Raw genomic sequence first — 13,325 nt, 5'->3', positions numbered from 1 at the left:
GATGGTCAGGGTGGGTGTACGCTGAGCTGGTCAGTCTCTCCGGCCGGTGATGGTGTGGGAGGGAAACGCAAGCTGCTGTCGGTGCTGGGCCTCACTGTGTGAATTGGAACACAATATATCCCATATTTTCAATCTCTGGTAATAACCTTTTTTTAAATTGACTTTTAGCTTGACTTTCCAGTAATTCTGCAAATGATCAAATAATTCTTTGTCTCTGGTGTAATCGGCTTTATTCAATGGAAGATATGTATGAGAGTTGCCTTCAGTGTTGTGTTTGCACTCTGTGCCTTCCAGAGTCAGCAACTTTCCAGGTTAAAATGGTGCTTTTAAATGTCCATCTGAGACATGGTAATGAATGCTGGCAGTAATCTGGGCGTGTGGATCCACATAATCATGTAGGTTGGATGGGTCTGTTTCTCCACTTTGCTGCTGTACTTTGTATGTCATTTTATATTGGATTTGCATGGATTTTAAATAAATTGCGATGGTGTATTTACAACAGTGCGTAGGAACAGGTTTATGTGGCTGAGCTGCTGTAACAGGAGCTGGCAGTGGGCACAAAGTCCGATGCAAAGTCAATCTCATTCGTCACATACACCTGAAGGTGCAGTGAAATGAATTTGCCAGCAGCGATACTTAAAAACAACACACAATAGAATTTAACACAAGACATCCACCACAGCATTCTTCACTGTGGTGGAAGGCAACTTAGTTCAGCCAGTCCTCCTCCTTTGTTCACCCGTGGTTGGGACCATGAACCCTCTGTAGTCGCCGCTACGGATGTACAGGCCCTCTCGTCGGGATGATCCAAACTCCGACGTCGGGACGGTCAAACACACTCCGCGGCTTGGAGGTCCCGAATCAGCACTTTCCTACCGGAGACCGCGGCTTCAGGATGTTATAGGCCGCAGGCTGGCGGTCGGAGCTCTTCTCCGGCGATCCCCGGCGAAGGGATCCCAGACTCCGGACGGTAAGTCCATTATAATGTGACAACAGGTCGGGCAATATCTACGGGGAACGGGGAAAAACAGCCAATGTCTTGGATCTCAGCTCCTTTGTGAGAGAGTTAGCTGCAGATGCTGCACTGAGCTGACCCACTGAGTTACTCCAGTGTTTACAACATTTTCTGTTTTAACTCAAGATTTCAACATCTGCAAATAGTCACAAAAAGCTGGAGTGACTCAGCGGCACAGGCAGCATTTTTGGACAGAATGACGTTTCGGGTCGGGACCCTTCTACAGAGATGCTGCCTGTCCCGCTGAGTTACTCCAGCTTTTAGTGTCCAGCTGCATCTGCAGATTGTTTTGATTTTCAGTACAAGTGTAAAACTGGACGACTGTAATTATATATATCCGGTCACCACCACAAGCTTGAACAGCGCCATGGCACACACTCCAAACCTACTCCATGTGGACCTCCAGTGGTCAAGCATCTGTGGAGAACATGGATAGATGACAATAGACAATAGGTGCAGGAGTAGGCCATTTGGCCCTTCGAGCCAGCACCGCCATTCAATGTGATCATGGCTGATCATCCACAATCAGTACCCCGTTCCTGCCTTCTCCCCATATCCCCTGACTCCGCTATCTTTAAGAGCCCTATACTGCAAAAGTTTTTATAGATATGTGAAGAGAAAAAGATTAGTTAAAACAAATGTAGGTCCCTTGCAGTCAGAAACAGGCAAATTGATCATGGGGAACAAGGACATGGCAGACCAATTGAATAACTACTTTGGTTCTGTCTTCACTAAGGACGACATAAATAATCTGCCGGAAATAGCAGGGGACCGGGGGTCAAATGAGATAGAGGAACTGAGTGAAATCCAGGTTAGCAGGGAAGTGGTGTTAGGTACATTGAATGGATTAAAGGCCGATAAATCCCCAGGGCCAGATTGGCTGCATCCCAGAGTACTTAAGGAAGTAGCCCCAGAAATAGTGGATGCATTAGTGATAATTTTTCAAAACTCTTTAGATTCTGGAGTAGTTCCTGAGGATTGGAGGGTAGCTAATGTAATCCCACTTTTTTAAACAGGGAGGGAGAGAGAAAATGGGGAATTACAGACCAGTTAGTCTAACGTCGGTAGTGGGGAAACTGCTAGAGTCAGTTATTAAAGATGGGATAGCAGCACATTTGGAAAGTGGTGAATTCATTGGACAAAGTCAGCATGGATTTATGAAAGGTAAATCATGTCTGACAAATCTTATAGAATTTTTCAAGGATGTAACTAGTAGAGTGGATAAGGGAGAACCAGTGGATGCGTTATATCTGGACTTTCAGAAGGCTTTTGACAAGGTCCCACGTAAGAGATTAGTATACAAACTTAAAGCACATGGTATTGGGGGTTCAGTTTTGATGTGGATAGAGAACTGGCTGGCAAACAGGAAGCAAAGAGTAGGAGTAAATGGGTCCTTTTCACAATGGCAGGCAGTGACTAGTGGGGTACCGCAAGGCTCAGTGCTGGGACTCCAGCTATTTACAATATATATTAATGATTTGGACGAGGGAATTGAATGCAACATCTCCAAGTTTGTGGATGACACGAAGCTGGGGGGCAGTGTTAACTGTGAGGAGGATGCTAAGAGGCTGCAAGGTGACTTGGATAGGCTGGGTGAGTGGGCAAATGCATGGCAGATGCAGTATAATGTGGATAAATGTGAGGTTATCCACTTTGGTGGCAAAAACAGGAAAATAGATTATTATCTGAATGGTGGCCGATTAGGAAAAGGGGAGATGCAACGAGACCTGGGTGTCGTGGTACACCAGCCATTGAAAGTATGCATGCAGGTGCAGCAGGCAGTGAAGAAAGCGAATGGTATGTTAGCATTCATAGCAAAAGGATTTGAGTCTAGGAGCAGGGAGGTTCTACTACCGTTGTACAGGGTCTTGGTGAGCCCACACCTGGAGTATTGCGTACAGTTTTGGTCTCCTAATCTGAGGAAGGACATTCTTGCCATAGAGGGAGTACAGAGAAGGTTCACCAGACTGATTCCTGGGATGTCAGGACTTTCATATGAAGAAAGATTGGATAGACTTGGTTTGTACTCGCTAGAATTTAGAAGATTGAGGGGGGGATCTTATAGAAACTTACAAAATTCTTAAGGGGTTGGACAGGCTAGATGCAGGAAGATTGTTAGAAACATAGAAACATAGAAAGTAGGTGCGAGAGTAGACCACCAGGTCCGTCGAGCCCGCACCGCCATTCGCTCATGGCAGAACACTAAACAGACACACTTACCCACAAACAGTAGACACAAGACACAGAACACAAGACACTACCCTCCCCTTTATACCGCTATCACCCCTCTCCACCCCAAGAACCTCGTGATCTCCTGGGGGAGGCAAAAAAACGGATAAAAACCCAGGTCCAATTCGGGAAAAAAATCCGGGAAATTCCTCTCCGACCCCAATCCAGGCGATCGACACTTGTCCAGGAGATCACTCAGGTCTTACTATACTAACCATACCTAGGTCCATATCCCTGCCCTCTCCCCGTAGCCCCTTATCCCCTTGGCAGCTAAAAAACCATCTATTTTAGTCTTAAATATATTTAAAGTTTCTGCTTCCACTGCTCCCTGGGGCAGTGAATTCCATAAATTAACCACCCTCTGGGTGAAGAAGTTCTTCCTCATCTCAGTTTTAAAAGAGCCCCCCCTTATTCTGCAACTATGTCCCCTAGTTCTAGTTTCCCCGATCATTGGGAACATCCTCGGTGCATCCACCCGATCAAGGCCCCTCACGATCTTATATGTTTCAATGAGATCGCCTCTCATTCTTCTAAACTCCAAAGAGTAGAGTTCCAGCCTACTTAACCTTTCCTCATATGTCAATCCCCTCATTGCAGGAATTAATCTTGTAAACCTTCGCTGCACTGCCTCCAGGGCTAGTACATCCTTTCCCGATGTTGGGGAAGTCCAGAACAAGGGGTCACAGTTTAAGGATAAGGGGAAAGTCTTTTAGGACCGAGATGAGAAAAACATTTTTCACACAGAAAGTGGTGAATCTGGAATTCTCTGCCACAGAAGGTAGTTGAGGCCAGTTCATTGGCTATATTTAAGAGGGAGTTAGATGTGGCCCTGGTGGCTAAAGGGATCAGGGGGTATGGAGAGAAGGCAAGTACAGGATACTGAGTTGGATGATCAGCCATGATCATATTGAATGGCGGTGCAGGCTCGAATGGCCTACTCTTGCACCTATTTTCTATGTTTCTATCTAGCTCTCTTGAAAGCATCCAGAGAACCGGCCTCCGCCACCCTCTGAGGCAGAGAATTCCAGACTCACAACTCTCTGTGTGAAAAAGTGTTTCCTCGTCTCCGTTCTAAATGGCCTACTCCTTATTCTTAAACTGTGGCCCCTGGTTCTGGACTCCCCCAACATCGGGAACATGTTTCCTGCCTCTAGTGTGTTCAAGCCCTTAACAATCTTATATGTTTCAATGAGATGCCCTCTCATCCTTCTAAACTCCAGAGTGCACAAGCCCAGCTGCTCCATTCTCTCAGCATATGACAGTCCCGCCATCCCGGGAATTAACCTTGTAAACCTACGCTGCACTCCCTGAATAGCAAGAATGTCCTTCCTCAAATTAGGGGATTAAAACTGCACACAATACTCCAGGTGTGGTCTCACTAGGGCTCTGTACAACTGCAGAATGACCTGTTTGCTCCTATATTCGATTCCTCTTGTTCTTAAGGCCAACATGCCATTCGCTTTCTTCACTGCCTGCTGTACCTGCATGCTTACTTTCATAGACTGATGTACAAGGACCCCCAGATCCCATTGTACTTCCCCTTTCCCCAATTTGCCGCCATTTAGATAGTAATCTGCCTTCCTGTTTTTGCCACCAAAGTGGATAACCTCACATTTATCTGCATTAAACTTCATCTGCCATGCTTCTGCCCACTCCCTCAACCTGTCCAAGTCACCCTGCATTCTCATAACATCCTCCTCACAGTTCACACTGCCACCCAGCTTTGTGTCATCTGCAAATTTGCTAATGTTACTTTGAATCCCTTCATCCAAATCATTGATGTATATTGTAAATAGCTGCGGTCCCAGCACCGAGCCTTGCGGTACCCCACTAGTCACTGCCTGCCATTCTGAAAGGGGCCCGTTAATCACTACTCTTTGTTTCCTGCCTGCCAACCACTTCTCTATCCATGTCAGCACTCTACCCCCAATACCATGTGCCATAATTTTGCCCACTAATCTCCTTTGTGGGACCTTATCAAATGCCTTATCAGTGACATTTCAGAGTGCTGGAGTAACTCAGCAGGTCAGACAATAGACAATAGGTGCAGGAGTACGCCATTCGGCCCTTTGAGCCAGCACCGCCATTCAATGTGATCATGGCTGATCATCCCCAATCAGTACCCCATTCTTGCCTTCTCCCCATATCCCCTGACTCCGCTATTTTTAAGAGCCCTATCTAGCTCTCTCTAGAAAGCATCCAGAGAACCGGCCTCCACCGCCTTCTGAGGCAGAGAATTCCACAGAATCACAACTCTCTGTGAGAAAAAGTGTTTCCTCGTCTCCGTTCTAAATGGCTTACCCCTTATTCTTAAACTGTGGCCCCTGGGTCAGGCAGCATTTGTGGAGAACATGGATAGGTGACGTTTCACAGAGTGCTGGAGTAACTCAGTGGGTCAGGCAGCATCTGTGGAGAACATGGATAGGTGACGTTTCACAGAGTGCTGGAGTAACTCAGTGGGTCAGGCAGCATCTGTGGAGAGAAGGAATTGATGATGTTTTGGGTCGAGACCCTTCTTCAGACTAGACCCTTCTCTCCCTCGATCCCTGGTCTCAGTGAAGCAGCAAATAGAGACCAGGCCATCGATGTAACAGGATAGAGACAGCCTGATGGGCTGAATGGCCTAATTCTGCACCTATCACATGAACTATGCTGGGTGACACGGGCTGGCAGGAGCAGTTTTGCCTGCGATGGTAACCCCCTGAATCAATATATACGATGCTCACAACAGCAACATGGTGATTAGTTACAAATCACACACTTGTTCACACTGGGCTGAGAGTGACACTGCTCCAGTGCCGGGCAATGATATTGTACAACACCTGCCCCTGACCATCACTGACCACTGTCCCCATCCTGGGGGTCCCACTGACCACTGTCCCCATCCTGGGGGTCCCACTGACCACTGTCCCCATCCTGGGGGTCCCACTGCCCGCATCCTGGGGGTCCCAGTGACCATCACTGACCACTGTCCCCATCCTGGGGGTCCCACTGACCACTGTCCCCATCCTGGGGGTCCCACTGACCATCACTGACCACTGTCCGCACCCTGGGGGTCCCACTGACCATCACTGACTACTGTCCGCACCCTGGGGGTCCCACTGACCATCACTGACCACTGTCCGCATCCTGGGGGTCCCACTGTCCGCACCCTGGGGGTCCCAGTGACCATCACTGACCTGGAGTGGCCGAGGACACACTGGATAACAGAGCAGACCAGAGGCAAGGGGTCCTGTGTTAAACCCCCCCCCCCCCCCACACACACACACATGAGCTCCAGTTGCAAGGCTCAGGTGTGGAATGGGACCCTTCAATGCATCGAGGCAGCAACTTACCAGGTTAAAATGGTGCTTGAAGTGGATGTCATGGTAAATAAATAATGTCAGTAATCTGGGCGTGTGGATCTAGACACAGCGCACGGTGGAAGCGTCTGCAGCAACCTTGCTGCTGTAGTTTGTATTCTATATTGGAGTGTGATGGATCTCTCCACAGGCCTGGGTGAACACCGCCTCAACAAGATCGAGAAGCTCCACATCGCACACAAAACTTTTCACTGTACCTCGGTACACGTGACAGTAACCAGAGCAGCCGTTAGATTGCATCCCGTCCACAGTTAACCGCTTGACCCACCACCGGGGCACAGTGCACCAGTTTGTACCCCACCATAGATGCAGGAGGAGTTGTACAGCGGAACCAGTCTGTTGTGGAAGGTGCTCCTCATGTTGACCAGTGTGTCATGGAGGGGGTGAGTTGTATTGTCCAGGATGCTCCACAGTTTGAGGAGCATCCTCCCCTCCAAGACCATGAATCCAACACCCCCCCCCCCCACCCCCAGGACAGAGCCAGCCTTCCTGATGAACATTGATCATGTTGGTGTCCACGGCCTTCGCCCTGCTGCCCTAGCACACGGCAGTGAAGAAGATGCCACTGGCCACCACCGATTTGTAGAACATCTGCAGCATCTTACTGCAGATGTTGAAAGTACCAGCTACAGGGTGCATTGCACAACTGACCCACTCCCCCGACAGCACCTTCCCCCCCCCCACCCCCACCCCCCACCACCCCCACCACCCCACCCCTAAGGATGATGAGAGCCCACAGCATCAAAGGGCAGATACTAGCATGGATAGCAGGTTGGCTGGATAGCAGAAGGCAAAGAGTGGCAATGAAGGGGGCTGTTTCTGGTTGGCTGCCAGTGACTAGTGGAGTTCCGCAGGGCTCGGTGCTGGGGCCGCTACTCTTCACGTTGTATATTAATGATTTGGACGAAGGGGATTGAAGGCTTTGTGGCCAAGTTTGCTGTTGAATATGTGGAGGGGCAGGTAGTGTAGAGAAAGCAGGGACTCTGCAGAAGTACATGGACAGGTTGGGAGAGCGGGCAGAGAAGTGGCAGATGGAATATAGTGTAGCAAAGTGTGGAGTCATGCATTCTGGTCACAGGAATAAAGGCGTAGACTATTTTCTAAATGGGGTGAGAATCCAGAAATCGGAGGTGCAAAGGGACTTGGGAGACTGGTGCAGGATTACTAAAAGGTTAATTTGCAAGTTGGTAGTAAGGAAGGCAAACACAATGCTAGCATTTATCTTCCAGATGATTACAATACAAAAACAGGGATGTAACGCTGAGGCTCTATAAGGCGCTGGTCAGGCCACGTTTGGAATATTGTGAGTAGTTTTGGGTCCCGTATCTGAGGAAGGATGTGCTGGTTCTAGAGAGCGTCCAGAGGAAGTTTACAAGAATGATCCCAGAAATGACTTACCGAATAGTGAAAGACCTGGATAGAGTGGATGTGGAGAGGATGTCTCCACTCATGGGAGAGTCTAGGACCAGAGGGCACAGCCTCATAATTAAAGGACGGTCATTTAGGAAGGAGATGAGGAGGAATTTATTTAGCCAGAGGGTGATGAATCTGTGGAAATTATTGCCACAGACGGCTGTGGAGGCCAAGTCTTTCAGTATTATTAAAGTTGAGATTTACAGGTGTCAGAGAGAAGGCAGGAGAATCAAAGTCAAAGTAAATGGGGTTGAGAGAGAAAGATAGATCAGCCTTGATTAAATGGCAGAGTAGACTTGATGGGCCGAATGGCCTAATTCTACTCCTACAACTTATGACCTTACGAACAGATTGCCCCCACTGCTCAATTGCATTTTACAAGGAAAATCACTAACATATGAAAAAGAGTTTTCCGAAAGAATTTTTAGGACAGACATTGTCATTAAGAGAAATTGCCCAATTGTTGGCAACTCCTTCCAAAGTATCTATTACAAACTCCCAGTTTCACAACCTGATCATTTCTCTCTGGGATGTAGGAATCTCACACCCAGTTATGGTCCAGTGGCCACACTAACGTCCAGTGGCCACACTAATGTCCAGTGGCCACACTAATGTCCAGTGGCCACACTAACGGCCAGTGGCCACACTAACGGCCAGTGGCCACACCACTAATGTCCAGTGGCCATACCACTAATGTCCAGTGGCCACACTAACGTCCAGTGGCCACACTAACGTCCAGTGGCCACACTAATGTCCAGTGGCCACACCACTAATGTCCAGTGGCCACACCACTAATGTCCAGTGGCCACACTAATGTCCAGTGGCCACACTAATGTCCAGTGGCCACACTAACGGCCAGTGGCCACACCACTAATGTCCAGTGGCCACACCACTAATGTCCAGTGGCCACACTAACGTCCAGTGGCCACACTAACGTCCAGTGGCCACACTAATGTCCAGTGGCCACACCACTAATGTCCAGTGGCCACACCACTAATGTCCAGTGGCCACACTAATGTCCAGTGGCCACACTAATGTCCAGTGGCCACACTAACGTCCAGTGGCCACACTAACGTCCAGTGGCCACACCACTAACGTCCAGTGGCCACACTAATGTCCAGTGGCCACACTAACGTCCAGTGGCCACACTAATGTCCAGTGGCCACACTAACGTCCAGTGGCCACACCACTAATGTCCAGTGGCCACACCACTAATGTCCAGTGGCCACACCACTAATGTCCAGTGGCCACACTAATGTCCAGTGGCCACACTAATGTCCAGTGGCCACACCACTAATGTCCAGTGGCCACACTAACGTCCAGTGGCCACACTAACGTCCAGTGGCCACACTAATGTCCAGTGGCCACACTAACGTCCAGTGGCCACACTAACGTCCAGTGGCCACACCACTAATGTCCAGTGGCCACACCACTAATGTCCAGTGGCCACACTAATGTCCAGTGGCCACACCACTAATGTCCAGTGGCCACACCACTAATGTCCAGTGGCCACACCACTAATGTCCAGTGGCCACACTAATGTCCAGTGGCCACACCACTAATGTCCAGTTGAATTATGTTGATGTCATTTAGACATAAACTTTGCTTTGTTGGCCGGTTTTCTTGAGCAGCAGTACAGCCTGGATATTGGGCAAAACCCCACCCTGGGCGATGGTGACCCCACCCAACAGCTTGTTGAGCTCCTCATCGTTGCGGACGGCGAGTTGCAGGTGGCGGGGGATGATCCTGGTCTTCTTGTTGTCGCGGGCCGCGTTTCCCGCCAATTCTAAAATCTCCGCTGTCAGGTACTCGAGCACCGCCACTAAATAAACCGGAGCGCCAGCACCAATGCGCTCAGCAGAGTGACCTTTTCGTAACAATCGATGGATTCGTCCAACAGGGAATTGCAAACCAGCTCGGGAAGAACGGGTCTTTGTTTTGGCGCGAACTTTCCCACCAGTTTTACCTCTTCCTGACATCTTCGCTCTACTCCACAGAAACCAAATGGCCACACTAACGTCCAGTGGCCACACTAATGTCCAGTGGCCACAGTAACGTCCAGTGGTCACAGTAACGTCCAGTGGCCACATTAATGTCCAGTGGCCACACCACTAATGTCCAGTGGCCACACTAATGTCCAGTGGCCACACTAATGTCCAGTGGCCACACTAATGTCCAGTGGCCACACTAATGTCCAGTGGCCACACCAATGTCCAGTGGCCACAGTAACGTCCAGTGGTCACAGTAACGTCCAGTGGCCACATTAATGTCCAGTGGCCACACCACTAATGTCCAGTGGCCACACTAATGTCCAGTGGCCACACTAATGTCCAGTGGCCACACTAATGTCCAGTGGCCACACCATTAATGTCCAGTGGCCACACCACTAACGTCCAGTGGCCACACTAACGTCCAGTGGCCTCACTAACGTCCAGTGGCCACACTAATGTCCAGTGGCCACACTAACGTCCAGTGGCCACCCTAACGTCCAGTGGCCACATTAATGTCCAGTGGCCACACTAATGTCCAGTAACCACACTAATGTCCAGTGGCCACACTAACGTCCAGTGGCCACATTAATGTCCAGTGGCCACACTAACGTCCAGTGGCCACATTAATGTCCAGTGGCCACACTAACGTCCAGTGGCCACACTAATGTCCAGTGGCCACACTAACGTCCAGTGGCCACATTAATGTCCAGTGGCCACACTAACGTCCAGTGGCCACATTAATGTCCAGTGGCCACACTAACGTCCAGTGGCCACATTAATGTCCAGTGGCCACACTAATGTCCAGTGGCCACAGTAACGTCCAGTGGCCACCATAACGTCCAGTGGCCACATTAATGTCCAGTGGCCACACTAACGTCCAGTGGCCACACTAACGTCCAGTGGCCACATTAATGTCCAGTGGCCACACTAACGTCCAGTGGCCACATTAATGTCCAGTGGCCACACTAACGTCCAGTGGCCACCCTAATGTCCAGTGGCCACACTAATGTCCAGTGGCCACACTAATGTCCAGTGGCCACACTAATGTTCAGTGTCCAGCCTTCAATCTCCTCTCTCATTCCCATCAATTCCACAGGAAAGAAAAACTGAAATAAAAACAATCATTATTTGAACAAGGGGCTCAGACAAGATCATGCCTGATTGGATTAGAGATACAGCACGGAAAGAATGAAGGAATAAAAGGCACGACTTTGGGAAGGAGATGAGGAGGAAGAATGATGGAGGCCACAGGGAATGGTGGACACTGCCCGGCCAGTCTCTCCCAGTACTGTCGGCGCTGGGCCTGTATTCACTGGAGTTTAGAAGAATGAGGGGGAACCTCATTGAAACGTACAGAATAGTGAAAGGCCTCGATAGAGTGGATGTGGAGAGGATGTTTCCACTAGTGGGAGAGTCTAGGACCAGAGGGCACAGCCTCAGAATTAAAGGGCGTTCATTTGGGAAGGAGATGAGGAGGAATTTCCTTAGTCAGAGGGTGGTGAATCTGTGGAATTCTTTGCCACAGACGGCTGTGGAGGCCACAAGTCAGCGGATATATTTAAGGCAGAGATAGATAGATTCTTGATTAGTGCGGGTGTCAGGGGTTATGGGGAGAAGGCAGGAAAATGGGGTTACGAGGGAGAGATAGATCAGCCATGATTGAATGGTGGAGTAGACTTGATGGGCCGAATGGCCTAATTCTACTCCTATCACTTATGACCTTATGAAACAGGCCCTTCGGCCCACTGAGTCCATGCATCCACTGGTTCCGTGATCGCACTCCCTCACCCACGGCCAACACACATGGGCTAATTAACCTGCAAACCCGCACGTCTTAGTGATGTGGGAGGAAACTGGAGCACCTGGAGAAAACCCACGTGGTCACAGGGAGAACATGCAAACTCCACACAGACAGCACCCGAGGTCAGGGTCGAACCTGGATTTCTGGCACCACAAGGCAGCAGCTCTACCCGCTGTGCAGAATATTCACAAATAACTGAAAAACAACATAAATATTTGTAACCTACATTTTAAAACGGAAACATTTAGCACAGAGTGAAGCAGGAGAGAGGGGGGTCGGTGTCAACCCCGACATTGAAAGACCAGCACCCCATCAAACGGAAAAATCCCAGCTCCTTATAACCCTCGTGGGTTTTCCCCGGGTGCTCCGGCTTCCCCCAACACTCCACAGACCTGTGTGTTGGATAGTATTAGTGTGCGGGGATCGCTGGTCTGCACGGACTCGGTGGGCCGAATGGCCTGTTTCCGTGCTGTATCTCTAAACTAAACAAAAATATGGGATTAATTCAAATCTTCACTAAACCAGATTTAACAAACAATTTGGGGGGTGGGGGTGGGGCAGGAGATGGCTGGTCAGGTTCAGGTGATGAGCTGGGTACAGAGAGGGATGTCGAATTAATGCAGACTCACCCCCCCACCCAATATCTCACGCCCACCCCCCGGTTCCCAGACTCCCCCTTCTTTCTTGCCCCCCCCCCCCCCCCCCCACACCCGGTCTCCCTGCAACCGAGGGCCTCACTCCCTCAGGTCACCCCCCCACACCAATGGGTCAGTGTACGGCCGCGGGGTCGGGCCGGGGTGGGTCAGTGTGTCCAGGGGTCCCGGGGACAGAGTGAGAGGGTCAGCGTGCGGCCGCGGGGTCGGTGTTGGGGTCATGAGGTTAGTTTTCAACACCGTTAGCACTGGAGCGAACGTGTGATTGGAGTTTGTTGATGACACAAACTGTTGATTGCGAGTCCCGCCGTCTCCAGAAAGTGGCGCACAAACCGCAGGAGGATATTGTCAACGTTCACACTCCACTGATTGAAACTTCTTCTTCAGACTTGAAGGCTGCATTGTGTGGGGGGCAATGGCGAGCACACTGGGAACTGCAGATGCTGGGATCTGGGGCAAAGGACAAAGTGCTGGAGGAACTGAACGAGTCAGGCAGCGTTTCTTGGAGGGAATGGACAGACGGTGTTTTGGGTCGCCCCCCCCCCTCCCCCTCCCACCCCCCCCCCCCCCCCACCCCCCCCCCCCCACCCCCACAGATGCTGCCTGACCCACTGAGTTACTCCAGTTCTCTCTCTCTCTCTCTCTCTCTCTCTCTCTCTCTCACTGATGCTGCCTTTTGTGAATTTACTTGGAGATGGGAAGTTTGTGGTCGGCATGGATCAAGTTGGCCGAAAGGCCTGACTGTCCCTCACCCACACAGCGCCGACGGGCCGAACGGTCTCGACCCCAGGGTCCGCGCCCTTCCCACTGCGTGTGTCCGGAGCGGGCGCGCGCATTGGAGCCTCGGGGGCGCGCAAACTA

At 50.3% G+C, this 13,325-nt stretch overlaps 1 protein-coding gene across 1 annotated transcript; it reads right to left on the bottom strand.

Annotated features, from left to right (window-relative positions):
• Positions 1 to 9,608: 9,608 nt before the first annotated feature.
• LOC116970458 (histone H2AX-like) lies at positions 9,609 to 9,998 on the bottom strand. Its single transcript, XM_033017095.1, has one exon. The coding sequence runs from the start codon at positions 9,996 to 9,998 to the stop codon at positions 9,609 to 9,611; it is 390 nt and encodes a 129-aa protein (XP_032872986.1).
• Positions 9,999 to 13,325: the final 3,327 nt, after the last annotated feature.

The sequence above is a fragment of the Amblyraja radiata genome, unplaced genomic scaffold, assembly GCF_010909765.2.
Source record: "Amblyraja radiata isolate CabotCenter1 unplaced genomic scaffold, sAmbRad1.1.pri scaffold_903_ctg1, whole genome shotgun sequence".
Classification (NCBI taxonomy): domain Eukaryota; kingdom Metazoa; phylum Chordata; class Chondrichthyes; order Rajiformes; family Rajidae; genus Amblyraja; species Amblyraja radiata.
The sequence above is the reverse complement of the archived record's forward strand: the minus strand, read 5'-3'. Positions and strand labels throughout refer to the sequence as shown.

Bases quoted from the DNA above. Each gene is read 5' to 3' on its own strand.
- LOC116970458 (XM_033017095.1), bottom strand. From the start codon at position 9,998: ATGTCAGGAAGAGGTAAAACTGGTGGGAAAGTTCGCGCCAAAACAAAG.